At 41.3% G+C, this 19,937-nt stretch overlaps 1 protein-coding gene across 1 annotated transcript in view; it reads right to left on the reverse strand.

Moving 5' to 3' along the window:
* Positions 1-19,937, reverse strand: part of SYNE1 (spectrin repeat containing nuclear envelope protein 1) — a 444,246-nt gene extending 424,309 nt beyond the window's left edge. The window contains exons 1-2 of the mRNA XM_045865766.2: positions 19,743-19,937; positions 10,644-10,941 (exon numbers count right to left, since the gene is read on the reverse strand). Of these exons, the coding sequence (XP_045721722.2) occupies positions 10,644-10,710 (67 nt within the window). The 5' untranslated portion in view covers positions 10,711-10,941; positions 19,743-19,937. The remainder of the gene's footprint in view (positions 1-10,643; positions 10,942-19,742) is intronic.

Below are 19,937 nucleotides of genomic sequence, written 5' to 3' on the forward strand. Positions count from 1 at the left end.
AGATGTGAGGTTCAGAAATGTGAACTGGGCAAGAGAAACCCAAGGTGCCACAGAGGGGAGGGGGCCTTTTTCATGGAGAGAAGTCAGGGAGAGAGAAAGGGAGCAGGAGAGAGCGCAGCATGTAGGGTTCAAGCAAGATGCCATAGTGTGGGGATACCCTGGGTTGTACTGGGAGAGAATGTGCCCTGTCCTGGAATACATTTGGAAGAGGGTATACTGCCTCTCTAAGGACAAGAGGCCCACCGGGTGCCATTGAGTAATCATTCAACAGAAAGGGACAGAGGTGCATTCTGAAGGCAGACAGCTTGGTCACAACTTTTTCCTTTGTTTCACCATAGACTCCAGGCACCTGCCCAGCCATGCAACTGTTTTTCTGAGACAGAATGGTGCCAGACACAGTGCTGTGAGGCTCTCCTCTGGGGTAGGGTAGAGGGTCCATGCCTTGCTGGGTTATTTAAGATTTGGAATTTTGAATCCAGCCACTGGACAGAGATAAAACACAGGAGAACTGTGGCACCAGACCCCAGTTGGGCCCCAGATGGCCTGGGCACAGACAGGTTGAGGGCAGGGATCTGATGAAATACTGAGACACAGGAGGGGAGATTATTCACTTTTCTGTGAGGGCCTCCTGAACAACGGGAGCCATGAGTTCCCCTCCCCTGGGACAAGAAGGCAGAGTGACACCATCCTCCACCCCTCCCCCTGGCCAGCCCACCAGCACAGTCAGATGTTAGAGAGAAACACAGTGCCTCCAGTAGAGGCTGGAGTCCCTTACACCAAACCCCACCCCCTGCACACTGCAGGGGCATCTTTGCTAGGACAGATCTGACCATGAGCCAGCGCATTGGGCCTCTCCCTCAGGGGACCAACACAGGCCCCACCACATGCACCAAGTCTACTGATCATAGAGTGTTCCAAACCATCAGCTTCAGTTCTGGTGGAAATAGGACCAGGCTTTATTTTGGGGGGTTTTTTTTGTAATTATTTTTTAAATTTAATTTTATTTCTTTCTTCTTTGGAATCAGGCTTACAGTTTTTTATTTGTCTGTTTGTTTGCTTTTTTGTTCCTTTTCCTTTTTTTTTTCTTGGATCTCCTTTTCTTTCCCCCCAGGCTTACCTTAACAAACAAATCAAAGCACACCTAGTTAAATGTCCAAACACTCTGCATTGTAAATAAGGAGGAACTCTGCAAAGGACTGACCTCTGGGAAAGAGCAGCCAAAACCCAATAACAGTGTGCACAGAGCATACATCAGAAACACTTCCTGAAGCACCAGGCCCTAGACAGTGTATGACTCCTTCTTAATATAGTATTACTCTCAGGAATAGGAAACATAACACGCTTTCATAACACACAAAAGACAGAAACCTAGACATAATGACAAGACAGAGGAATTCTCCCCAAAAGAAAAATCAGGAAGAAATCACAGCCAGGGATTTGCTCAAAACAGATATAAGCAATATATCTGAACAAGAATTTAGAACAACAATCATAAGAATACTAACTGGGCTTGAAAGAAGAATAGAAGGCACCAGAGAAACTCTGGTTACAGAGATAAAAGACCTAAAAACTAGTCAGGCCAAAATAAAAAATGCTATAACTGAGATGCAAAACTGACTGGGTGTAATCACAACAAGGATGGAAGAAGCAGAGGAATGAATAGGTGATGTAGAAGATAAAATTATGGAAAATAATGAAGCTGAAAAGAAGAGGGAAAGAAAACTATCACATCACAAATATAGACTTAGGGAACTCAGTGATTCCACAAAGCGCAGTAATATCTGTATCATAGGAGTCCCAGAAGAAGAAGAGTGGGAAAAAGTGGCAGAAAGTTTATTTGAACAAATTATAGCTCAAAACTTCCCTAATCTGGGGAAAGAAACAGGCATTCAAGTCCAAGAGACAAGAGAACTCCCCTCAAAATCAACAAAAACAACATCAAAATCAACAAGACATATAGGGAAATTTGCAAAATACAAAGATAAAGAGAGAATTCTGAAAGCAGCTAGGGACACAAGACCCTTAACCTAAAGGCTAGACACATAAGGCTGGCAGCAGACCTGTCCACAGAAACTTGGCAGGCCAGAAGAGAGTGGCATGATATATTAAATGTGATGAATTAGAAAAATATGCATCCAAGAATACTATATTCAGGAAGGCTGTCATTCAGAATAGAAGGAGAGATAAAGAGTTTCCAAGGCAAGCAAAAACTAAAGGAGTTTGTGAACACTAAACCAGTTCTGCAAGATATATTAAAGGGTACCCGCTGAGCGGGAAAGAAAGACCAAAAGCAACAAAGACTAGAAAGAACAGAGACAATCTACAAGAACAACAACTTTACAGGTAATACAATAGCACTAAATTCATATCTATCAACAATTACTCTGAATGTAAATGGACGAAATACTCCAATCAAAAGGCATAGGGTTATCAGAATGGATAAAAAAACAAAACAAAACAAAACAAAACAAGACCCAGCAATATATTGCTTACAAGAGACTAATTTTAGACCCAAAGACACCTCCAGATTCAGAGGGAGGGGGTGGAGAACTATCTATCATGCTAATGGACATCAAAAGAAAGCTGGAGTAGCCATACTTATATCAGACAAACTAGATTTTAAACCAAAGACTGTAATAAGAGATGAAGATGGGCACTATATCATAATAAAGGGGTCTATCCAACAGAAGATCTAACAATTGTAAATTTTTATGCCCCCAATTTGGGAGCAGCCAAATATATAAATCAATTAAAACAAACTTATGGAAACTCATTGATAATAATACAATAATAGGAGGGGACTTTAATAACCCCACTCACAGCAATGGACAGATCATCTAAGCAGAAGATCGACAAGGAAACAGTAGCTTTGAATGACCTACTGGACCAGATGGACATCCTATAGCAGCAGAATATACATTCTTTTTAAGTGCACATGGAACTTTGTCCAGAATACACCACATACTGGGTCACTAATCAGGACTCAACCAATAGAAAAAGATTGAGACCATACCATGCATATTTTCAGACCACAGTGTTATGAAACTAGAAGTCAATCACAAGAAAAAATTTGGAAAGACCACAAATACATGGAGGTTAAAGAACATCCTACTAGCTACCTGGGTGCCTTAGTCAGTTATGAGTCTGCCTTTGGCACAGGTCATGATCCCAGGGTCCTGGGATGGAGCCCCATGTTGGGCTCCCTGCTCAGTGGAGAACCTGCTTCTCCCTCTTCCTCTGCTGCACCCTCTGCTTGTGCTCTCTCACTCTTTCTCTCTTTCAAATAAATAAATAAAATCTTTTAAAAAGAGGAACATTCTACTAAAAAACTGAATGGGTTAACCAGGAAATTAAGGATAAAATAAAAAAAAAAATACATGGGAGCAAATGAAAATGAAAACACCACAGCCCAAAACCTTTGGGACACAGCAAAGGTAGTCCTAAGGGAAGTATAGAGCAATAAAGGCCTTCCTCAAGAAGAAGAAAAGTCTCAAATACACAATCTAACTTTACACCTAAAGGAGCTGGAAAAAGAATAGCAAATAAAGCCTAAAGCCATCAGAAGAAGAGAAATAATTAAGATTAGAGCAGAAATAAATGATAGAAATTTTTAAAAAGTAGGACAGATCAGCAAAACTAGAAACTGTTTCTTTGAAAGAATTAACAAAATTGATAAACACCTAGCCAGACTTATAAAAAAGAAAAAAGAAAGGACCCAAATAGATAAAATCACAAATGAAAGAGGAGAGCTCACAATCAACACTGCAGAAACACAATTAGAATATTATGAGCAATTATTTGCCAACAAATTGGGCAATCTGGAAGAAATGCATAAATTCCTAGAAACATAGAAACTACCAAAACTGAAACAGGAAGAAACAGAAAATTTGAGCAGACCCATAACCAGCAAAGAAACTGAATCAGTAATCAAAAATCTCCCAACAAACAAGAGTCCAGGGCCGGACAACTTCCCTGGGGAATTCTACCAAACAATTAAAGAAGAATGAATACCTATTCTTGCTGATGCTCTTCCAAAAAATAGAAGTGGAAGGAGAACTTCCAAACTTATTCTATGAGACCATCATTACCTTGATTCCAAAACCAGACAAAGACCCCACTAAAAAGGAGAATTACAGGCTAATATCCCTGATAAACATGGATGCAAAAATTCTCAACAAGATACTAACTAGCTAATCGAATCCAACAGTGCATTAAAAGGATTATTCACCACTATCAAGTGGGATTTATTCCTCGGCTGCAGGGGTGTTTCAATATCTGAAAATCAATCAACGTGATACAACACATTAATAAAATAAAGGATAAGATCCATATGATCCTCTCAATAGATGCAGAAAAAGCATTTGACAAAATACAGCATCCTCTCTTGGTAAATCCCTCAAGAAATTAGGGATGGAGGGAACATACCTCAATATCATAAAAGTCATATATGAAAAGCCCACAGCAAATATCATTCTCAATGGGGAAAAACTGAGAGCTTTTCTCCTAAGGTCAGGAACACAGCAGAGATGTCCACTCTCACCACAGTTGTTCAACATAGTACTAGAAGTCCTAGCCTCAGCAATCAGACAACAAAAAGAAATAAAAGGCATCCAAATCAGCAAGGAAGAAGTCAAACTTTCACTATTTGGAGATTGCATGATACTCTATGTAGAAAACCCAAAATACTCAGCCAAAAAATTGCTAGAACTCATACATGAATCCAACAAAGTTGCAAGATATAAAAGCCAATGTACAGAAATCTGTTGCATTTCTATACACTAATAATGAAGCAGCAGAAAGAGATATCAAGGAATCTTTTTACAATTGCACCAAAAACCCATTTACAATTGCACCAAAAACCATAAGATACCTAGGAATAAACCTAACCAATATAGCAGAAGTAAAAGATCTATATGCTGAAAACAACAGAACACTTATGAAAGAAATAGAAGAAGACACAAAGAAATGGAAAAATAGTCCATGCTCATGGATTTGAAGAACAAATATTGTTAAAATGTCTATACTGCCCAATGCAACCTGCACATTCAATGCAATCTCGATCAAAATAACACCAGCATTTTTCACAGAATTCCTAACATTTGTATGGAACCAGAAAAGACCCTGAATAGCCAAAGTAATGTTGAAAAAGAAAATCAAAGTGAGAGGCATCACAATCCCATACTTGAAGCTCTGTTACAAAGCTGTAATCATCAAGATAGTATGGTACTGGCACAAAAACAGACGCATAGATCAATGGAACAGAATAGAGAACCCAGAAATGGACCCTCAACTCTATGGCCAACTAATCTTCAACAAAGTAGGAAAGAATATCCAATGGAAAAAAGACAGTCTCTTCAACAAATGGTGTTGGAAAAACTGGACAGCGACATGCAGAAGAATGAAACTGGCTCACTGTCTTACATCATACACAAAAATAAATTCAAAATGGATGAAAGACCTAAATGTAAGACAGGAAACCATTAAAATTCTAGAGCAGAACACAGGCAGCAACCTCTGACCTTGGCCACAGGGACTTATTACTAGACACATCTCTAGAGGCAAGGGAAACAAAAGCAAAAATGAACTATTGGGACCTCATCAAAATAAAAAGCTCCTGCACAGCGAAGGAAACAATCAACAAAACTAAAAGGCAACCTACGGAATGGAAGAAGATATTTGCAAATGACATATTGGATAAGGGCTAGTATCCAGAATCTATAAGGAACTCATCAAAATCAACAACCGAAAAATAAATAATCCAGTTAAGAAATGGGCAGAAGATGTGAACAGATATTTCTCCAAAGAAGACATCCAAATGGCCAACAGACACATGAAAATATGCTCAGCATCACTCAGCGTTAGGGAAATACAAATCAAAACTACAATAAGATACCACCTCACACCTGTCAAAATGGCAAAAATAAACAACTCAGGAAAAAACATATGTTGGCAAGGATAAGGGGAAAGGGGAACCATCATGCCCTGTTGGTGGGAATGCAAACTGGTGCAACCACTCTGGAAAACAATATAGAATTTCTTCAAAAAGTTAAAAATAGAACTACCCTATGGCCCAGCAATTGCATTACTAGGTATTTATCCCAAGGATACAAACATGCTGATTCAAAGGGACACATGCATCCCAGTATCTATAGCAGCACTATCAGCCATAGCCAAATTTGGAAAGAGATCAAATGCCCATTGACTGATGAATGGATAAAGAAGATGTGGTGCATATATAAGGTGGAATATTACTCAGCCAACAGAAAAGAATGAAATCTTGCCATTTGCAACAATTTGGATGGACCTAGAGTGTATTATGCTAAGTGAAATAAGTCAGCCAGAGAAAGACAAATAACATATGATTTCACTCATATGTGGAATTTAAGAAACAAAACAGATGAACATAGTAGAAGCAAAGGAAAAATAAAATAAGATAAAAACAGAGAGGGAGGCAAACCATAAGAGATTCTAATTATAGAGAACAAACTGAGGGTTGCTGGAGGGGAGGGAGGTAGGGGGATGCACTAAGTGGGTGATGGGCTTTAAGGAGGACCCTTGTTGGGATGAGTACTGGGTGCTGTATATAAGTGAGGAGTCATTAAATTCTATTCCTGAAACCAATACTACACTATATGTTAACTAACTTGAATTTAAATTAAAAAAATTAAATACCAAAAATTACTTCATTATTTATTTATTATTGTTGATTCTACTTTTCAGCTAACTCATTTGCTAGTCTGAAGTTTTCTTTTACAGTATAACGGATTCAGAGGAAATATTATATTTAACCAAAAAGAGTTTAAAGTTAGTCATAAAAGCAATTTTAGAGTGAGGCCATGATTATCTTTTACTGAACAGTTAGCAAACTTAGAGATATCTCCAGGAATACATATTTATCACTGTTCTCATTTCTTTTTCTTTGAATTTATTCACAGGTTTAAAAATAAAAACTCGACCTTGCAATCAATAATCCTCCTTTTTTATCAAAGTAATCTCTATATAGACACCGTAGTATGCCCATTTTGAATCTTCTCTGGCATTTACCACTCACTCTGTAAGATTGCATGGATGCTGCCCTGTCTTACAATAACAAACATTTAAATATGTTAATTTAAAAATCCTCAAACTTTGCTAGATTATCTTCAAATAAAAGAATGAAAAAAAGGGTATTTGATAAAAGCCATTCAACAAATCTTTTTTAAGCAGACGTTATGCAGCAGCATGATGAAATCTACAAAGATACTGTCAGTAACTTAAAGAAATTTATAATCTTAAGAGTTCAGACATCTACTTTTTTTTAGATGTGACTAAAAACTAAAGTCACTCCATAAGCCACCATGAAATGGGTCCCCTTAGTTAGCCTTTAAAGAGCAGAAAATGTATATACTAATTATGTGCATTTAAAGTTTTAATACTCCTGTATTATCCTATTGCCTTGTATTTGCTTTTAAGGTTATATTTAAATTGATGAAAGTTACAGAAACCTTCATTGTTCTTAAGAGCAAATGAAACTCTGCACTGCAGTCGGCCTGCTCATCCATAATTCAGGATCCCAGCCTAAAACATTATGCTCAAACAAGCACAAATATTGGCAAAGGTGAAATATTGAACTGCTACAGTAGCAGCTAACTTACGAAGCCATCTGTGTGTGCTTCAGTTTCCTAGCACTAGAAATAAAAATTAAAAGCAGACAAACAGTCAACAATTATGGTTGTAAACTAAATAAGCAAGAGAGCAAAGCCAAGTTGCCGCTATTCAAAGCTACATGATTTTTATTAGTTATACGCAGATCTGATATGACAATAAAATCCAAGAGGGGGAAAAAAAAACATTAGTTGCTTGGATTATCTACTGAGCAAAGAAAAGGGGATTCTAGAAGAATGTTCTTATGGATTTGAACTTGGCAAATAGCAACTCTGGTTCTATTTAAAGTAACAGATTTATTTTTCCTCAAACACATCCCCTCATTTGTCACATTTATCTGGGCAGTAACACCAGCCCTCCATTTATTAGCACCATGGTCACTGGTTTGGAGGTTCCAGCAGGCAAGAAGAATCACTAAATACCCTTGACGGAAAACAGGTCTCCTCTGTCCAGGGAGGTGACTCTTGTTTGGGCTCCAAGCATCAGCAGGATGCACAATGAGAAGTGAGATGCAGGGGAGACACAGACCTAGCCAGATGAATCAGCACAAGTAACCCAGTAGATCAATATGTGAACAGCCACCAGATCACATTCACTTCTAGCCCTTACATGTTTCCACTGCTGTAGGCTAGATCCATTGCATTTTGTGGCAATACAGACCTTACATTTTGTTGCCATGAATAACATATATATGTATAAAATAATTGATGCTAAAAAATGATAAATATCTAGTGCTCAGAAATTTTGTCTCCTATCAAAAGGTTTATTGTTCTAAATTTGTCAGAGAGCCTTATGACGTGTTATAATTCTTTCTTTTACTAGTAAGGGGAAAGTAATTAATACAGTGAGTATAGTCACTTTATTATATAATAAAGTTACTAGTTTTAGATAGCACGGAATATATAAAACCATTAACATTCATCCTCAAATCTGCATGACTAGAAAAATTTGCAACAAATTATCAAGCCTCTTCGTCCACTTTTCTGCCGTGACTATTTGAACAGCTCACAGATGGCAGTATTTATAATTTTTAAAGCACCTTTTGTCATCATCTCACTGAGCTTGAAACAATCCAGAGTGAGAACAGTCCGCATTTTACAAGCGGGGTCCCAAAATGCACAGATGTTACATAGGACATCCACTGTCACAGGCCAGGCATGGGAGGGGAGTGGGGACTCCACTCCCCACACACCTCTCAAGAAATACCACTTATCTGTACACTACAGAAAATAATAAAACACTGAGGCATCAGTCCTCTTCCCTCTCTTCTTACCCCAGCCACTATCTTAGTTTAAAAAAAAAACTCATTCAAACCAAAATAAGAATAAAGAGTAAACTGTAGAATCATAATCTGATTCCAGATTACTTTTTTCAAACTTAATCTATACAATTTTGGTTTATTGTGTGTGTGTGTATGCCATCCAGAGAATTTTCACATTTAATAGACTCAAAGGAAAATGTGCTTTATTACCTAATTATCTCCCCCACACTTTTGGAAGGGACCTGCTAGTTTCCTTTCCATCATTTCATAAATGATGCCACTGAGGCACAAAATGGCTCAAGAATTTGTGCCCAGGAAACAGCAAAGACAGACACAGACAGAAAAATGGAACTCCAAGTTCAGTATCCCATTTCCCCAAATAAAGACGTACAACTTCAGTTGGAGACCCTTGGCATTGTGTAGACGGAATCAGAGGTTTTTCTGGTCTATGGAGGAGGTCTATGCCCACATATTCAGCAAGGATCTGATCTTTTATCCAACCAGGCTCTTTCTGGCATGACAATGAGATCTTCCAACAATAAATGGGAAACAAGCACCACTCGCACTGAACTTCCAAAAATCAGCCCAGGACAATCAACATGAGCGGGAGCCTTGTGATTACAGGAGCTTCAGTGAAATTAGTGGTCACTGGTCAGACACGGAGAAACTCCCTGCCTTTCTATAGCTGAGAGCATGCTCTGGGCTGTGAATACCCAGATTCTCTTCTATATTTGAAAGTCAAGAGTGCTTCACTGGAAATGGCCGCTATGCACATCGAATACACTGTAAAGCAAGCAAAGTGGGACCGTGAGAGATCAGTATGATGTCTGTGGTGCCGAACCACAATGATCACTTGCTGGAAAGACTAGAAAAACAAAAAGCCAAGTGTAACATTACTTTTAAGCTCTCTTGACAGAGAGTTAAATTTGGACATTTTTATATCTAAAAATATACATTTGAAGCTGGGGGAGGAAGGATTAGGATTGTGACAAGGAAGCAATAGTTTTATATTCTTACAGACGATTATTTCCACGGTTTAAGGAATATACATGTTTAAATGCATGTTTAATTCACAATGACTTTGTTAATTGCATGATTTATTCATTATAGAATTAATCTATAAGCTGCCATAACATTTCACTGCTAATTCTCTTCTAAAACTCAGTTTGCTGTTAGAGAAAGAACAGTGGTGGGGAACTCGGCTCCAGTCCACACGCTGTCCCTCGCCGTTAATCTTGTCACGTCATAAACCCTCTGGGCCTCATCACCTCATTTTGCTTAAAGACTTTCTAGATCTCTGAGGGCTTTCCCAGTTGGGATAAGTAAACTACTGGTTGACTTATTTGACCAGAGTGTACGGTCTTTGTCACCATCGTCACGATAACCTTGTGCACTGTCACCGTGCGGTATTGTCCTTGGTGATTGAAGGGCAGTTTGACGATAACTTAATTCCCAACTGGCCGCTGAATAACCATCAAGGCCACACTAATGCAGACACCCAGCCAACAGAGAGCTTGGTCTTTGTCCTTTTGCTACACGAAAAAGGCAGCACCTTCAAAGAGCAGGGACTAGTCTGAAAACACTAGGAAAAGAGACATCACCTTGGGATTCCTTGCTGTCGTCTCCTAAAACGGAAAGAAACTGCAAGCGAATTGAAGAGACCCTGAGTGAAGCTGGTCGTTGAACTTTAAAGTGTACTTAAAAGTACAAAACCAGCCGTGACATCTCTGCCCCTTACCTTGCAGTCTTTGCATCACGTTGGCAATGTCCCGAGGAGACCGTGAGGCCATCCTGGAGGCTGCCATGGTGCCTCCTGAAGCATGAAACCCGCACCAGAGACTTCTCCCAGGGTGGAGGAGAAGCACGCCACTCAGGAAAACATAGCGCAGCTCCCCGAGATCTATCGGATCACTCTATCGGGTCACACACGAATCCCAGGCCCTTGCAGCAGCGAGCGAGGGGGGAGCGCTTCCAAAGACTGAACCCCTTTTCCTTTTCCTTCTTTTAAGACCGTTCTCTTAAATGAACTCAGGAACCTGAAGAACAAATAGAAAAAGTACAATAGTAAAAAAAAAAAAAATCTACATAGGTTCCCCTAATGCTAAAAAGAAAACTATTTCTATTCAGTTTGCATAGAAGATTCATTACCAAGTGAAACATGTATCAAGTACTAGGCAAATGCTAGGAATCTTTAGATCTGACAAAATAAATGCATACATGAGATATGTATATATAATAAAGTTGGTTGCTGAAAAAGAAATGTTTGCTTATTCCATGTTTTCTTTTTTTTTTAAAGATTGTATGTATGTATGTATGTATGTATGTATGTATGTATGTATGTATTTGAGAGAGAGCACAGGAGCAGGGGGGAGGGTAGAGGGAGAGGGAGAAGCAGACTCCCCTGCTGAGCAGGGAGCCTGACCCGGGACTGGACCCAGGACTCTGAGACCATGACCTGAGCCAAAGGCAGACGTTTAACCAACTCAGCCACCCAGGTGCCCCTTCCATGTTTTCTTTTCTTTTTTTTTTTTAATTTAATTTTATTATGTTATGTTAATCACCATACATTACATCATTAGTTTTTGATGTAGTGTTCTTTTTAAACTATAATCTTCCTCCATTGATCTATGAAAGTGAATGTACTATGAAGTCAAAACATTGAGTCCTAGTTCTCAATATTCCCAAGTTCTCTCATCTACGCTATTTCAGCCTACTTTGTACATATATTTTGCTGTTTCATTTGTATACCTTCCAAGAATGAGATTAAATCTTAGCTTCTAGATGAGCACTGAGTAATGCATAGAATTGCTGAATCACTATATTGTATACCCTAAAACCAATGTAACACTGTATGTTAACTACCCTGGAATTAAAATTAAAAAAAAAATAAAAATAACTTTAAAAAATCTTAACTTCTAATAACAATTTGATGAATTAAAACAGTAAAAATGTAAAAATATTTCATTCTAAAAGCGTCAGTTTCAAATATTCTGGTTTTAGAAGTCAAAATGGATTTGATTTAGCTTCTTTCCTTCCCCTACAGAAGTCTCTAAAGTAGGTTGGAAGGCTAGGGTAGGGGTGGCCAGGGCAGAGAGGCCATATCCCTTCTAACCTTTTCCTGAATTCTCTGTTTTGGTCAAGTTTAAGTCATCATTCTGGACTGAGCAAGGAGAAAAAGAGACAGGAGAGTAGTTGATGAACACTTGATATTGAGAGACATTTACTTTGAACAAGGATTTCCTAACCCTAGGGTTAGTTGAAGAGAAGGTTTTGCCATGCAGAGGGTAAATAATGAAGAAAGGAAAGGAGGGTGAACATGCACCCAGGGGAAGAAGCTTAACCAAGGGGCCACACTAAGGTGGCCCACATGAGATGACACTTTACTACAGTTCACACTGCATCTCTGCCTTATGAGGATGAAGGTGAAGAAAAAGAATGGGATGGGGTCAGGGGAGGATGGTAAAGGCAAACCTGTAAAGAAAACACATACAAGTGGGATGGTCCACCTGCCAGAGGGAGTCTATGAGTGCTATCAAAAACTATATTTTACCCTGAACGTATGGTCATAAAGTAATATTATTTTATTTATGAGAGATTGGTTACATAATAAAAGATAATTACAAACTATAATTGATTTTAAAATGGCATTATGAATACTAGTTTACACTGGTAGCTGGTTAGAATGCATGAAGGCAAAGCTGATCGTACCTGTTTTAGAATACTATCTCAAAAAGGATGCAAAACATTGCATGGTGCTGCTGCCCTGTGTGAAAAAGCATCAGAAAGGTATGGTGGAGCAAGAAAGGATGCACTGGTCACTCAGCAAGTCAGGGTGAAGTGGTGCAGTGAACAGCCTTAATGGGTAGAAGACACATATCGACTTCTCTTGGCCACTTGAAAAGATATTTAGTAGAAGGAGGACCCAATACCTGTCAGCTCCTGGACTAGAGAAGTACCTCATGGTGGGTGGCTTTCCAAGGGATTCTCAGAGGAGAAATCATTACTTATGCTTAGCCTATCATGCATCAAGGCCTTTGGCCCTACTCGAATTATATGCCCATTAGCAGCTTTCATCTCCTGGGGAAAAATATTCCACTTGCTTACATGCAAAAGCTACCATAATTTGGAGACTAATAAATAGTGGGATGTGCCTAAAATCTTACAAATGGCTCCTCTAAACTGTTAGAAAGTTAAGTTCTCCAAATGCAAGAATATAACTTTCTGAACTCTAGCTAGCTAGCTACCTAACTACATGTATACTAAATAGAGAGGAAGGAAGAAATTCATTTTAATTCAGCTATCCCAAGTCAGCCCCTGCCCAGCACTGGAGTTCATAAAAGACGTGGCTCTTAACTATCAATGAAGAATTATAGAATTAAAAAGGATTTCTCTAAGTCACTGCATTATAGATCACCATGATTCTACCTTCTTCTAGTTCACATTCATGTTACACAATAGACTAATTTTGAACTCTCTCTCTTTCCTTCTCTCCCATAGATGTATATATGAGATATATATCAAATATTTGAGACATATTTGACATAAAGATATATATATATATCTCTTTTGATGGTACATTAAACTCAGAATTTCTTTGCTTATGTCCAGGTTCAGGTTATGTATCCAGTCTTACTTCTACAGTATAACAAATTCATTTTGAATATCAGAGCTCAATGCTGGGGGTACCAAGATGAATATGACATAGATTCTATTTTTTGAGGAGCTTTGAACACAGTAGGAGATACAACAGAAAAAAATAATATAATAATACCATGGGCAAGTACAAATATAGAGATGGAAAATGCAAAGGATGGGCGCTCAACCAATAAGAAGTTTCTGGAAGTGTTCTGGGAGGGAGCTCACCCCTGAACTGAGTCTTGGTAAATGAGTTAGAGCTAGTCAGGAGAAAAATATGAAAGACACAGTCCAGGCAGTGTGAATAGCTCAAGCCAAGTCGTGGACACAAGATTCTATGTGGGAGTACCAAGGGTTAGATTGTGAAGGACTCTACCAGGTGACATTCTGGAGCTGAGGCTGGAGAAGGAGGTAACACCAGATGGTTGAGGGCCCTGTGTGCTATGCTCACAAGCTTGGTCCTGATTCTCTGGGAGGCAACAGCGAACCACTGAGGGATTTTAAAACTGGAAATGCCCAAGTATGTTTTAGATTATTCTAGATACAATTTTTCAGGGTGTATCTGTAGGAGACAAGACTGAAAGATCGAGAAAGATCAGTGTGGAATGTAGGAGTCGAGATAGGACATGATGGCAGACTGAAATAGGACAGTGAGTGAGTAGAGGATAAAATCTAAGAAACCTTTAGGAGGCAAAATGTGCAGGACTTGGTGATAGGTCAGGGAGGGAAGATAGGAAGCGGTTGGTGGGGTTGTCGGAGCGTCTTGGATGACCCTCAGGATTCTGACTTGAGAATTTGTGGGCCTTGGTGCCATCAGCTGAGCTCAGCAGCCAGAAGGGCTATGCAGGTGTTACTTCCAACACTCTTCACCTCATATACTCCTATCCTTCCTGAACAACTTTCCCCTGTGTGGGGCACTGTCAGCTGAGCAGGTCCAAAGGATCCCTAAATACCTGGCCCAGGACCCACACTCCTTTTTTTTTTTTTTTTTAAGATTTTATTTATTTATTTGAGACAGAGAGAATGAGAGAGAGAGAGAGCACATGAGAGGGGGGAGGGTCAAAGGGAGAAGCAGGCTCCCTGCCGAGCAGGGAGCCCGATGCGGGACTCGATCCCGGGACTCCAGGATCATGACCTGAGCCGAAGGCAGTCGCCCAACCAACTGAGCCACCCGGGCGCCCCGTGGACCCACACTCTCTTGAAACATCCCTCAACACTCCAGTACAGACTCAGCACTAACAATCCATGTTATTATAAATATGATCTGTCTTCTATTCATCACCATTGTTAGCCTCACACTCTGAGTACACAGTGAACATTCTGCAGGCATAGAGTCTGTAACTCGTTTTGTTTTGACATCCCACCCTTCCCTGAGAACATGCTAAGCCCTCGATCTATATTTTTGTTTTAGAGTCAACTTCATAATACTTTCCCTCGATGAGAGAACCCCCAGAAAACTCCTTCCTCCTCACTGCAAAAGAAGTTAATGCAATATCCTTCCTTTTTCAGATATAAGATAAAATATTTTGCTTTCATCATTCATGTATACACACATTTCCTCCTTTGTGAAATTACGATATTCTTGCTGTTTACTGATACTGTCACTTAAAGGGACATATGATATGATAAGAAATTTCAAATTAATAAAACAAATCTAAAAGGAGACTGGAGATTAGAAGATAGGAGTTTTAGGCTTAGCTTTGTTCCAGCTAGCTGGGTGAGTTTGAGCTGGTTCTGTGTATGGAGGTCCTCAACGATGGCCTATCACAAGGAGTGTGGTACCAGGACATACGCACACTATGGACTAAGAAAGATCTGGAGCAGAGTCTTAATTTTGTCCATGTGACCTTAAGAAAAGACAACTTTTCTGAACACTTGTTTCTTAATCTGTGAAGTGAAGCTCTTTTATGCTAAATTAATTTTATCCTGCATAAGTTATATTTATTTTTTTAAGATTTTATTTATTTATTTTTGAGCGAGAGAGAGAGAGAGCATGCGCGAGCACATGTGGGGTGGGGGGTGGGGGGGCAGAGGGAGAAGCAGACTCCCTGCTAAGCTGGGAGCCCGATGATACGGGACTCGATCCCAAGATGCTGGGATCATGACCTGAGCCGAAGGCAGACGCTTAACCAACTGAGCCACCCAGGTGCCCCGCATAAGTTAAATTTTAAAAGATCAATATGTAATATTCTTCGGAGATCGTTTGCATGTAACAGAGTTCCAGAAAATAACTGGCTTCCATTTTTCTTCTCCTGGCCTCAGTTTCTCCAATACGCTATATGAGAATTGGGCCCAAAACGGAGAGGTGCTCTCTGGTGGGCTTGTCAGTTGCAAAGCCAATGGCAGCACAAGTATCAGCTGAAATAATGACTGGTACAAAGTCACGAGAGCTTGAAATTCACTCGTGGAACTGACCGATTACCTAGCAGTGTTCTGGTTGTGGGCATGACCTACAGAGCCAGAACATCAGAGGAAGGCCCCCCACCGTCAACAAGCTCACTATTCCCAGGGAAATTTAAAAACTTTTTCATAGGTGCAGGAGACTGTGGGCAGCGGTGTGGTGGGGAGGGGTCCAGTACTGGGATAGAAAGGGAGAATCAGGGAGACATTGATGGATTGTGTACCAATGAACAGTCCCAGCACGATCTCCAAATCCGTCCAGGAGAAGGAACTAAGATCCCACTGCAGCTAAGTACATCCACCACACCTAGCAGAGAATTAAGAGCCCAATGCTTATTTCAAGCATTAAAAACGTATTGAGAAACTATTCATAAAGGACAATGGTACTGAGGAAATAGCAATGAACGTGACAGATAAGCCCTTCTTAGAGCTTATGTATCAGAGGGGTAGAGGTTATCAATAATACTGCAACAAAGTAGGGTGAGATCTGTCCACGGAACTGTGCGAGCAAACTGAATGCCCGATTAATAACCATCTGCTGTATTGATTGTGCAGAAAGCAGGGGGAATACTGTCTGCCACGGGGGATTCTCCTATCTGAACCACATACTCTTCTAGCGGCACCTGTGAAAAGCACAGGAGTGAATCATCAAAACTCGGTATCTCCAGTCTCTAAGCAGAATGGACAACCAGCTGCCAAAACAGTTTCTTGTTTGTGCTCCTAAAAAGAAATGCGTGAGGAAAACACTAGGAAGAACACTGCTAGGCTCCAAGAGCACATTGTAAAGCAATGCAACTACAATTTTAGGTATCGGGAAACTAGAGCAGAAAATTGCAAACTCTGTGACCACCAGAGATGATGTGGTTCATTTCTACCTGAAAACGATGGACTGAGACAATAAAACACAAACAGATTCCGAGCAGCGTGAAGCATAAGTGTTACTAAAATAGACGTCTAAATATGTATAAGGATAGGACCCCTATTAAAATTCACTATTAAACAAAAATAAAAAAGCCAATAAATATACCTCCACCCCCTTACATCTAAGTCCTTTGCTGGAGTGAGTCACATTAAGTGTCTAATTTTAAATTTAATTATTGTTTTTCTGTATTCATCCTTTAGCAATGGTACCAATTAATAAACACCAAGATGGCTAAGCAGTAGGGAAGGAGAAGGACATCTGGCGTTAATATAAATACACTACTAATGTATGTGTACGGGTTATCAGTGAATAGTACTGTGAATTATTCATTATTATGAACTGTACAGGGTAATAAGAATCAGTCCTTTTTATGGAAGAACAAAAATGTAAACAAGTAAGCAAAAGATGAAGTACAGAGCTGATCAGCATGACAGATATGAAGCGTCATGATTCAACTTTTTTTTGGTAAGCTTGGAGTACAAATCAGGCCCCAAGATATCTGCTACCTTCCTCCCCTACTCTGCTAGAGTATATATATCACACCCCTTGCCAAACACTAGCTCTGGTTGGATTAGATCACAAGGAAGGGCACCTACAACACATCTAAGAGGAAGAGAAATGCAGATTCCCTCACAGGGGAGCCTTGGGCCCCATGTGCCTGTCAAGGTCAGGCCACGGGGTGTGGCCGCAATATCTAGAGCTAAGAAAACGCTACCAAACTTGCCCATCCGTGGGCCTCCTACATCCTGTCCAGTTACACCTCCTTTCATTTCCAAGAAGCTATGTGTGCTGCAGACTTAGAGAGCCGGTCCTGCACATTCAACACAAGCAATTCTTGAAAGATTCTGAACAGTAAACTACCTTTTCCCAACCCTTGCTCCCTGGCAAGAGGAAGGAATCAAGTGACAAGAATTTTTATATGGGGACAATGAGAACAGAAACAAGCCAGTTTGTGAAAAATCATTAGTTAAGAGAGATAAAAATGAGTCTATAATGTAATAGCGGAGCAAATATTATCAAAAGCTAGCAATATTATTATTTGAGTCAGTCTGAAGACGTGCCTTTTATCTTCAGCATGAAACATATTAAGTTAGCATTGATCTGGTACATTTTGTTCTAAATTTGCCACAAAGTGAGAAACGGGCTCAGAAACACAAGAAAAAAAAATAGCTATGCGTATTTATTACACTGTTCTGGCAATATCAGGAACTTTTTATCCATACTATTTATCTTTTTCATCATGGGGAACAGCAAGCCTCTGAAAGAAGAATCTTCATGACTAAGGATCAGATCAGCATTTTATACAGATGTGGGTCATATTAATAACTGTTGTTTAACTGAAAATTACTACATTGTCTCTTGCGCAAGTCTCGCTTTTGTATACAAATGCTTCCTTTAGTCAAGATGAAGACAAAAATATAGACACTCAAGAAGAGAAAAATAATTCGCTTAGAACTTTCTTAACGTTCACAGAAGAACGTCAGATACATACAGGTTTTCCACCCCAAACTGAAACGCCCAGAAATGAACATTCCAGGATGTTAACACTGGGTTCACAGCCGATGTTTCTCCCTAGCCTGGGCCTGAACTTGGAACCTCCAAGCTCTGTCACCCCAGGACAGCACACCCAACCCGGCTTCCCGACGGGCTTTCTTTGCTTAGCGGCCGAGAGCTGCTTTACTTGGCAATATTTTCCTGCCCTTTGCCATGCACCTGCCGCCCTGTGAACCACCATTTCACAGAACTCCTCCCGCAGCAATGCAAAACCTCCGTCTGAAACCAGTCTTTCCGGAGAGGAGATGAAAGTTATCTTGCCCTCTAGCGAAGGCTCCGCCTGGAAGCAATTGCACGGTGACACCCCCAGCAGTCTGAAGCCCCGGCCTCCGCACGGTCTTCAAGCCCTGGGCCATGCTCCCCATTTCCCCTCCCCCTAGCCCTTCCTAAAACAGTCGAGAGTGGAGGAAGGGAGGCTCCTAGAATTTGCCCAACGCCCTGCATCTCCCATCTGATAGTAGCGACAGTACCGACCATCACAAGAGGGTGGCTGCCTTTCGCGTCTGCATCACTGGAGCCCCGGAGAAGTGCCACAAGCGGAAATGACAATCCGAGAGGGGGATATTAATAGGGATATCTACGTACGAGATGCAGGGAGGACGCTCCCCACCTCCTTATCTCCTCATCCCTGAGTATCAGACACGTACGCACACCACCATCACCGCCCTCTCCCTCCCATTAAGCACGCACAACCCCAGCGTGCAAGTACAAACTTGCTTACAATTTGTCTGCAAATTGTTCGGCTTGCACCCACATTCATATTCTCTCTCTCTCTCTCCCTCCTTCCGTGTCTCTCCCGCTCTTCCTCCTTTCCTTTTACCTTCACTCTCCCAGGCTCGTCCAGGTTCCCGGCAGCAAAGCGAGCGCACGGCCGGCCGCGGGCTCCGGGAGCTCGCGAGCGGTTGCAGGGCTGCGGGGAGCCGGGCCGCCCTGGTTACCGAGTACAACACGCCGGCCGTCTCCCTGCCCGCGGCAGATCAGCAGCCGCGCTCCCCTGGGCGGCTCGCACACTCGCTCACTCCTGCGCCCAGCTGCTCGGCGACTCTGCCCTCCCTCTGCAATCGGGTCCTCCCCTCGGATGCACCCTGGCGTTTTAGGCCTCCCTCCCCCCCTCCCCCGCCCCCTGCACTAAAGCTCCTTTCGGAGATCGGCCAGGCGGGTTCAGCCCCCCGGCGGGATGCGGGTTCTACCCCTGCGCCGCCACACCCCTCCCCGGCCCGGTGCCCCGCGCCCCGCGCCCCGCGCCCCGCGCCCGGCTCCAGGATGAGCGGGTCCCTGGAAGAGCGGGGACCGGGGCCTGGAGGCGCTCTCGCAGGCTTCCCCTACCTCCTGGAGATGCACGGCCTCCGGCGTTTCTCCACAGCTGCAGACCCGAGCCGTGACCCACCCTCTCGGCTAACCTTTCTACGGGGGGAGAGGAGGAGAAGGAATGGCCGAGAGCGCCGGGGAAGAGATGCGCTGCCCTAGCCGTTAACTTTTGCCTGGAGTTCCCACCGCCCGGGTGACCTTTCTAAGCAGAAC

Source organism: Mirounga angustirostris, unplaced genomic scaffold, assembly GCF_029215605.1.
Source record: "Mirounga angustirostris isolate CCGP_5_RB_7025 unplaced genomic scaffold, mMirAng1.0.hap1 SCAF_8, whole genome shotgun sequence".
In the NCBI taxonomy this organism is placed as follows: Eukaryota; Metazoa; Chordata; class Mammalia; order Carnivora; family Phocidae; genus Mirounga; species Mirounga angustirostris.